This window comes from Pezoporus flaviventris, unplaced genomic scaffold (genome assembly GCF_033815535.1).
Source record: "Pezoporus flaviventris isolate CSIRO_AGI_PZ_B2104156 unplaced genomic scaffold, CSIRO_AGI_Pfla_v1 ptg000066l, whole genome shotgun sequence".
Lineage (NCBI taxonomy): Eukaryota > Metazoa > Chordata > Aves > Psittaciformes > Psittacidae > Pezoporus > Pezoporus flaviventris.
The window spans coordinates 11,965,261-11,974,696 of NW_026892614.1; the positions used below are offsets into that span (position 1 = coordinate 11,965,261).

The 9,436-nt window shown below is 43.1% G+C and overlaps 1 protein-coding gene across 1 annotated transcript in view; it reads right to left on the reverse strand.

The window, feature by feature from the left end:
• Nucleotides 1-6,298, reverse strand: part of KCNK1 (potassium two pore domain channel subfamily K member 1) — a 32,552-nt gene extending 26,254 nt beyond the window's left edge. Inside the window, exon 1 of the mRNA XM_061471259.1 lies at nt 5,561-6,298. Within this exon, the coding sequence (XP_061327243.1) occupies nt 5,561-5,915 (355 nt within the window). The 5' untranslated portion in view covers nt 5,916-6,298. The remainder of the gene's footprint in view (nt 1-5,560) is intronic.
• Nucleotides 6,299-9,436: the final 3,138 nt, after the last annotated feature.

The following is a 9,436-nucleotide window of genomic DNA, read 5'->3' on the forward strand; positions in this document are numbered from 1 at the left end:
CTGAAAGCGGACAGCAGCTACAATTACCCCGTCCCGGGACATGCTGTAGCATTTAACTGCCCTGCTGGGGTGTGGCTTCAAACCCCTCCAGCCAGAGGAGGAAAAGAATAAGGCTTCTCACATCCTAAATCAGTGCTCAAACAGTTGGCTTATTGAATGCAATCCTTCTCTGGCATCCTTCTCAACCTTACTCTTTATTTCCTTGCTTTTCTTAAAAGAACTCTAGTCTAAAAAACCACTCTGTTGCAGAGCGCAGTACAACCTCGCTTTGTCTCCCAGATCATCCCGAGCAAATTACCTTTTCCTGCGATTTCATTGCTAAGCAACAAACACCACTCAAAAGAGAAACACAGTTCCTTCCCAAAGTTTGGCATCCCCACCCTGGTGAATAGCTGCAATTTATCACACCTATTTAAATAATCTGAGTGCTACAGTCAGAGCAGTAGTACAAGGAAGCTTCAGTATTCTGCTGGAGTCAGAGGTGACTACTGATGAGACTGATCCGATTTTAAACCATCACCAAGTTTGTATGTTTTCATACGGGAGGCGTCAGAGAAATTTACAACAGGTCCCTTGACATACATTTGGTATGAATTATGAAATTTATTATTACAAATGTATTATTCAGTGTGTATTAATGAGCTAATATAAGCATCCTCTGGGACATAAGCCACATATTCTGATGCCTGCAAAATAAAATATACATCTAACATTAAATTTCAGGGACAAAAAAATTAAAAAAAAAAAAAAAATCTGCTTTCCCTAAAGTCTCTGTGAACTATAATTAAGTTAAATTCACGTTCTTCCATAACGTAGGAAAGACCCAATTAGTCTCTTCCACCTGAGGGCTCTAATGTAAGAGCATATGAATCTTACAATGGAGTGTTACAAAGACATCATAAGCTTTCATAGCATTCCCTAATCTCCCATGGATTTGTTAAAATCTGTACTCCATGCTAACTATGCACTGGGTACGGGGCCTGTTCCCCTGAGGAAGCTGAAAAATGAGAAAGTCCACTTCTTGACAGAAGGATGTGGAAAAAATTATGGAGACTGACTGGTTTCTTTCTCCCTGATCTCCTTATACAGGCTGCACCTTCTGTAGCGATCTACTGACTCCAGCACAATCTCCCAGCCTGTTAGCTTCCATAAATATAGCCACAGTTTATATCCACTTGCAACTCATCAGTAGCAAGGCTTATGAGAATGAGACCTAACAAAGAATGTCCTTATGAATTCAATGAATTATTAATTCAGTAAAAACATTAGTTCCTCATACCATTTGCCAGTAGGACCATATAAGCCATTTAACTTGAATGCAAAACTTTCTGTGAAAGCCATGTTGTTTCTTTACTAGTCCTTCTACCAAGCACTTTCAGGGTAATAGCCACTGTCAGTATTTAGCTACAACTACTGCATAGATGTTCCTTACTCTCTGCAGAATGCAGCACCTGAATTCAGTACACCATGGATCTTGGGTGCCATGCCTTGCAATTCAGCATAATACACCCATCCTCAGTGCCAACACTGAAACCAGTACAGGCTAAATTCTGGAGAAGAACTGATATTCACTAACCACCTTGCACACAACCACATTACGGGCTTCAGAAGCAGCTGAATACTAACAGCCCTCTCCTCCCTTCTTTTACTGTCTTAACTTATGTGTCTCAGATGAGAGTCCAGCCTGATCTTAACCACAAAGTGAAAAATATGCATTGCCATCATAGAAGATGCAACCTCTTGTCGCCCTTGCTCTGCTTATCCCTAGATCAGGACAAAGCTATCCTAGCTTTCCTGTAATGTGTATCTTGCCAACTCTGTCACAACAGAGAATGACATAAAGAAGCCCTTTCTCAGGATCCCTCTGCTTTCCAAGTGTTAAACGAAATCCACAGGGATATTTGTTATGGAGGCAAAAATACTTAAAGCTAGACAGTCAGAGTAAGACCGACAGTCCTTTTGCATAAAACACCCCTGGATAGCATTACATGGAGAAGACTCCAAAAAAAAAAAAAACAAAAAAAAACATAAATCCAGGCCAAGGGTCCTAAATTGTCATCTCCTTTCCTTCAACAAACAGAAGCCTCTTTACTCTCCATATCTTGCAACACAAGCAATATCAATTACTTTTTTACTCCATCCTGCTTACAATTCAGGGTGCAGTATTCCCATACTGCACCAATACAGGATAAGATTGTAGAGGCCAACCACATGCCAAGAACAGCAAAAACACAATACCTGGGAGAGAAAGCACAGAAAATTACTTCATTTTTATTATTAGAAATGAAACATATTTGTGCAGATGGCCCCACAAGAAAATCAACCAGAAAAAACTGCTTATGCAAGATCACCCAGGACATCTAACACCAAGACAACTGATGATCACAGATCTGCATAAGGTCATAATTACAGAGTTTCCAAGACAGATGCTATTTAATGCACACAACTGTATATTCTTGGTGTTTATGTTGTCAATGAATAATGACCAAATTGCTTCCTCTTACACACTGCTCATGTGGCATTCTGCATGACTGCTGAAGTTGCATAGGAAGACAAAGTTGTTAGAAGAGAACCCTGCTGCCAGTCACTGCTATAATCTGCTGAAGCTTCACCCTATTTCAGTCTGTCTATTTCACTGTCCTTTGTTTGCCCGTCCTTCAGGCAGCTTGTGACAGTCCTGTGACAGTCCATGTGTACAGCAATATAAATTGCTTTCAAACAACAATTTGCCTTACTATGTTTATTCCACAAACTCCCTCCATTTAATATTTTTTCCAAATTCTTAATGAGCCTTACCATTTTATTAAAGGATTTTCTCTAGTGAGTAAGAAGCCTAATAATATAATGAGGATGGAAGGGAACAAGAAGTGGAGTGGGGATCTAAAATTAAACTTTCCCCAATGCTTTATATAGAAAACTAAAAGGCTATGAAACAAGCCGCATCCTCTGCGTAAGGGATAGGTGTGCATTTATTTACACGATGAATGACAAACTCTGTCAGCTGAATGTAAGGAACAAATCCAGTGCTCCCTGAAATTTCACTTATGCACAAAAGCAACCCTCAGTTGGTAACACCACCACCAGGGCTCTCTCTTCTGCATTTGACCTTACTGTACTTCACAAACAGAGGGCATTTCAGGTGTACAGTTTGTAATAATGCAGCAGTTTTTGAACTTCAGACACTTCCAAACAGGTCTTTGAGATGACCAGGCAGATTCTGCATCTTGCTCACCTTTCATTTTAATGACCGTTTCAAAAGAGTTGAAAGATTTATTGTGCAGGTGTGGAGTAACTTAGGGAGGAAAAATGCACCTTGCCAGAAATCTGTGCACTCTAGGAATTATTTGAGCAAGTGCTGGATGTACTATACTGGTCTGGATTTATACTTGTACAAGTTCTTATTTATATTAAGCAGAAAACAAATAAAGCTAAAGGCCACTACATGAAACACGTATTTTATTAAATGGGGCCCAACCCAAAAGAATATTGGTCACAGAAGGAAATACACCATCTGATGCCTGGCCTATTACATCAATGATAACTAGATGAACTTCAGTTTCTGAAATTCTCAGAAATAATGGCAACACATGCATTTCAGCCCTCTGTGGTTCCTCAGTGTGTGCTATTTAAGTTTTCTAACAGGCTTTCAATTTGGACAATGGTACCTTGTGTTTTCAGTACGTTCCTTGTAGGGCCTCTGTGATCAAATCAGCTAAACATGCAGGGCCAGATTATGCCTTGCCCTTAACCAGATGTGCAGTGGGAAAGAAAGATATTTGCCTGAATCCAAACACCCTGTATCTGGGTCTGAGTAGGCAGTACTAAAGTGCTGCCAACTCACTTCCAATCCCACTGTCCTGATCATGAAGGTTTTTTGATTGATTCATCTCTGAAATCAATACTGCCAGATCTAAAAATAATAAACTGCAGGGATTGTGGATTAGATTATTATTTTTTTTAAATGTGGGTTATTGTTTTATAGAAAAATTAATTCTAATGCAAAATAAGCTCCTGGACAAAACAATTTACATTTTGTAGTACCAGACAGTGTAACTGATTATGAATGGAAACAGGTATCATACGGTCAACACGGCATCTGAAGCTTAAAGTGTTTTATAGTTTTACTGAAAGAAAAAGAATATAAAGAAAAAAAAAATTAAGTGCTGATGTACTATCACAATTCCATGCTTTTCTTACCAATAGTGTTACTACTACATACATATTGATTAATGCTTAGGAATTTATTCACTGAAAGCATGTAGTTTTCACAAGCATGTCACTCTCTCCCTTCTTGTAAACTTTAACTCTAGTTATTAAGATGGGGGGCTAGGAGGAGATCCAGGGACACACACAACCTTATTGTACTTTAAAAAGAAAAAAAAAAACACAAAAAAAACAGACCACCAAGCAAAAACCCCACAACAACCTCCTTATAACAAGCAGACAACCTGATCTGTACACTCAATGACAACTATTTTTAGGACAAGCATTGCCTGTTTGAAATCAGTCAGGAAGCACCAAAATAAGATCAAGCAAGTCAATTATTAAGTCTCATTATTGATATCAGCTGATTATATTTCCCATAATAGAAATACTCCCCTGTTCACTTGGGGGCAGGGGAAAAAAAGAAAACAGCAGTGCATCTTTTAGTATCAATGTACTACCCGGATTCAAAGTCCTCTGGCTGCACTGCTTTTGGGGCGATTCTTTTAAAGCTTTTCTTATTTGACAAGCCTTTGTTATTTATTCCAGTGAGCCACATTCAAATCACCTCAGCCAGCTTCCCAGCACAAATGCCTTCACTTATCCTTTACAGGAAGGTTGGCCACTACAATCGTATGTGACATAAGACTGCTGTAAAAATCATAGCATCAACTAGGTTGAAAAGTATGTCTAACCGTTACCCCAGGACTGCCAAGTCCACCACTAAACCGTGTCACTGAGGACATCTGCACATTGGCCAAAGAATGTTTTGAGCTTTTTGAAATATCAGTGAAAACTGCTATTTGGAAACAAGCAAGCATTATCTTTTGATCTTTGACGTGCAAATATTCAACCAAAACTGACAGTACAATATGAAACTGAAATATAAACTTCATTGTTACACCCAGGTTAGCAGTGTGTCCCCCAAGTGAGGCTGAAAGAAACACAAAAGAAGACCAAGAGCTTGAGAAGACATCCCTAAAAGCATTTAAAGGCTCAAAGAAAGAGATGGTCATTTTCAAAAGCACCAACATTTTTGGGGGGAGAGGGGGTGAAGCTGTCAATCTGGCTCTTAAAGATGAACGGTGTGGGTTTAAAATGCGGGTGATGCACCTTACATAAAATACTCCCCGCACACAAGGGAGTTGGGGAAGTAACGAGTACTCCAGCATCCAGCCGCCGGCCCCGCACCATCCCCGCGGCCCTGGGGCGCGAGGGGGGCGGCAAGCCCGACCCCCTCAGTCACAGGCCCGGTTGCCGAAGAAGGCGGCCCCACACCAGCCCCATCGCCTCCCCGGTGGCCGTGAGGGGGTACGGGCCTCCCCGGAAGGCCTCCTTTTGCCTGCCGTTCGCTTACCGGTGGTGGAGAGGACGGTGCTGGCGAAGAACAGCGAGGAGGTGAAGTCCCAGTTCCAGTTGCCCGAGGCGTTGCTGAGCACCGAGACGCCGTAGTTGCTGGCCTCCAGCACCCGCAGCAAGAACTGCTCCAGCTGCTGCTCCGAGAGGCAGGCGTGCTCCTCCAGGAAGCGCTGCTTCAGCTTGCCCAGCTCCTGGCGCAGCAGGTCCTCGTAGGGCAGCTCCACCGAAGAGAACACCACGGCGCCGAACACCAGGTAGAGCAGGTAACCCAGCACCAGCAGGGCGAAGCACCAAGCGGAGCGGTGCTGCTCCACCAGACGCACGCAGGAGCTGCCCGCCAGCGACTGCAGCATCTTACCGAGCCGGAGGCCGGCTGCGCCCTGGGCCGGGGTCTTGAGGGAGACACGGGGGGGAGCGCAGCCGTTACGGCCACCGGCTGCCCGGTGCCTCTGCGGCCGCCTTGAGGCGCGGAGCGGCGCTGATGTGGCGCTCACGTGGCCGCGCGGCGCAGGTACCCGCGGCTGAGGGAGAGCCTGCTGCCGCCAACCGACCGGCCACAACGCCTACGTTGGAACGGCGTTTTTTCTCCTCTTTACGTTTCTTGTCACCCAGGCGTGCGTGACTGGGCCCAGCTAGCGTTCAATGAAACCGACAGAGACTGCCCCTTAAGACAAAAGTGTCTGAGACTGCCTTGCCTCGCTGCTCCCTCCTCCGGGAGAAACCCCCGAACAGCAATTCCTGCCACTGATCCTTTTATTTTTCACATTTCCGAAGGTGCCGGGTGAAGCAGAAGAAGGTAACACCACAGACACAGCGGTGTGAGGAATGGGGCTGAATTTCAGATCGGGGATGTGATGCATTTAAGGAGGAATCCTGATGGCAAGCATTAATGTATTCCCTCAGGCCCTCTGGGCCATAACTTCAAAATGAGGCCTGTCTGGGATGACAGAACCAGGTGGCCACCAGAAATCTCATCCAAGCTAAATGAGCCTTTACTTCTGTGCTGGGCTCCTAAAGATACTTACTTTTAATGATACTTTACTTTTTTTTTCGTGCTCAGGGCAGTGTCCACAATGAATTCAAATCCACTGTTCAGCCAGCCCTCTGTGTGGTCCAAACCAGTGATCTTCTCCAATTCCACTTCAAATGCTTCTTTCTCCATTCATCTCAAACTCTGGCCAGCAATCATACAGTTAACCTGCAGAGAAGTTCCACTACCACATGAAAAAGAGTAGTGAAAATTGTAGCCTCCCAAAGTGGCCCTTAAAGTGACTAAAGGCAGCTTCCTTGGGTAAAATAGAGAGAGAGGAGATTCCCTAGCCACATCCTGCAGGGCTCTGCCACTTCCCTTTCACTTCTCAGCTGATGGCAACTTCTACAATCACAGAAACAAAGTAGTGGCTTGTAAATTAGAAACTTACTGGGGCTGAGACAGTGAGTTCGTACAGAGTAAATCATATCCCATAACCTATGTTAAGCTGTGAGGTACACTGTAGGGACTATCATGGGAAAAGGACAGAAAAACAAAAGGCACAAAACAATTCTTCATGCTAGAAACTTAAAACCAGTGTGTTAACATTTCCTTTCATACAACAGCTACATTAGTCTGTGGGAAGGATCTGGCCTAGCAGAACAGCTCATCCAGTCCCTGGCCCATTCCCTGCTGCCAGCTACCGCTGAGTTGTTCCAGGGGCTTAACGCCTCCCTATTCCCCTTGTTTCACAATCAAAATGTAAATGTGTTCATGCATGCAAAGAGCAGCTGCTTAAACGCTTGATCAAATAGTGCGCTTGGGGGATGTGGTAGGTACGTATGAGACAGTCCGAGCAAGCAGACTCTCAGTGCTGTGCCAAGGGGACGTGTATATTCTGGCCTACAGATGCACATCTGTCATGTGTGTGCATGTGCACCTTTTGCATGCACGTTCGATCACACATATGGGGAGCGGATACCCTGTCTGCTTAGGTGTTTTGGTAGGAAGACGCTTTTCCCCCATGGCTGAACATCTGAACTGTTGCGAGGTAAGTGGTTCCAAAGTATTTATGCATATAAATTGTAGCACTGAACAGAGGTGCAGCACAGTGAAATTAGGGGAGAGGCTTGAAATGACAGCTGAAGAAAATCCATGCTGTATATCATGAAGTTAATTGACAGGAGGACAGACACAGGCAGAGATATCACATCCTGTCAGCACCTTTCATCAGTGTCAGAGTGCTTCTAAAATTTTTTTTTTTTTTGCTATAAACCAGTGATGTGTAGGAAAAAGACAATCTAAATCAATAGCAATGACAATTAATAATGGATACTGCCTGAAAAAAAAAAAAGTAATGCAGTCACACTTTTCAAGGGACTATTCCAAATGTCTTATTGCATCACACTAAGACAGCATGCATTTAAGCATCGTTACAGAAAAAGAGGTCAAGGAACCTCAATTTGGTATGCTTGGTTAATTCCATCCAAGTACTTAATTACTTGTCCCCTCAAATTCCAAATGACTGAGTACCTCCATCTATAATATAAAACCCATTAAAAACAATATGTATGATATACGGGGCTCCATCTTGATCAAATGTACTCGGTTTGCCAGATAAAATAGGTTTCATAATACTATCTAATTTATGACAACATCTGGTGTGTACAGTTGCATTCGTGATAGGAAATGGGCATATATTTGCTATAAAACAATATTTTCCCAACCTTCAAGCCAAATATTTATTTAAAGGTTAGAAAATGTTTGCCTCAGAACACACCTCCCTTCAGTGGTGATAGGAAACTGTGACTGGGCAGCTGAACAGTTTTATTTACTGGCTGCCTTCAGTTTTCCATTTTTATGAATCACTCATTCTCTATTTTTAGAAGTCTCTCACACTTGGAAGTTTGCTGGGCTAGAGAGAAAAGGAAGACTCTGCTGAACAGAACTTGCAGTGCTCTTGTAACTCGATTTTTCCCCCTCAGGTTTGGAGGCATGGGCCAAGGGGAAACAATGGCAGAGCAGTACAGCTGTGTCACCAAAGCATTCACATTCTTGATTCCAAAGCAAATGTCTGGACAGTGAATTTTAGCCAGCATTGTTTCATTCTACTGTGATCATCCCTCTGAATAAAATGTGAATCCAGTTAATAAAGCGTACCACATCATGGCATCATTCATCTACTAGCTACCTTCAGTGATTACTGGGCTCCTTACTGCTGGAGAGGTCCAGCTTTCAGCAGAGTAAGGAAACCCACTATTGGTAGCTACTGATGCTCTCTATTGCACCAAACTCCCCTCTGAACTACAGAAAATGCAAGTACAAGCTGCCTATCTACAAGTGTAGAAGAGAAGACACACTAATTCATCCATGGAACTGAGAGAGAAACCATATTCATATGCTGGGGTACTTGAAAAGTGTAAAGGAAGTGACTAGTCTCTCTAACTCTGTTGCCTGGGGAGACAGGACAACTCCCTTATCAAATCACTGGCCTGGCAACTTCTCTAGTGTAGTCCAGAGGCTGAGAAAAATCCTGTCTCATACAAAAGAAATGTAAGGCATTTCTCAGAGCTGTGCAAATCACTGACATTTTCTTTTAGGAGAGGTGAAATTGAAATAAAGAATTTTTGTATTGTGTTTGTGGCAGCCTGTTCTTCACTGAGCTTTTTGGTTAACTGAAAAAAATATCCTATTACTGACACATTTCTAGTGAAATGCTGTAGTGCTCCAAACATGGGAAGACAAGGAGATGGTGGCAGCCTGGAGGAAGATGGTGGCAGCAGTGACCAGAGAGGGGGACCACTTTGTTCAGTGAATATAAATGACATTAGACAAAAACAGTAGCTCAAATGAAAAGCAAGAACGGCTCATAACAGTGCCCAGAGACTGGCTATGCTGAGCAGC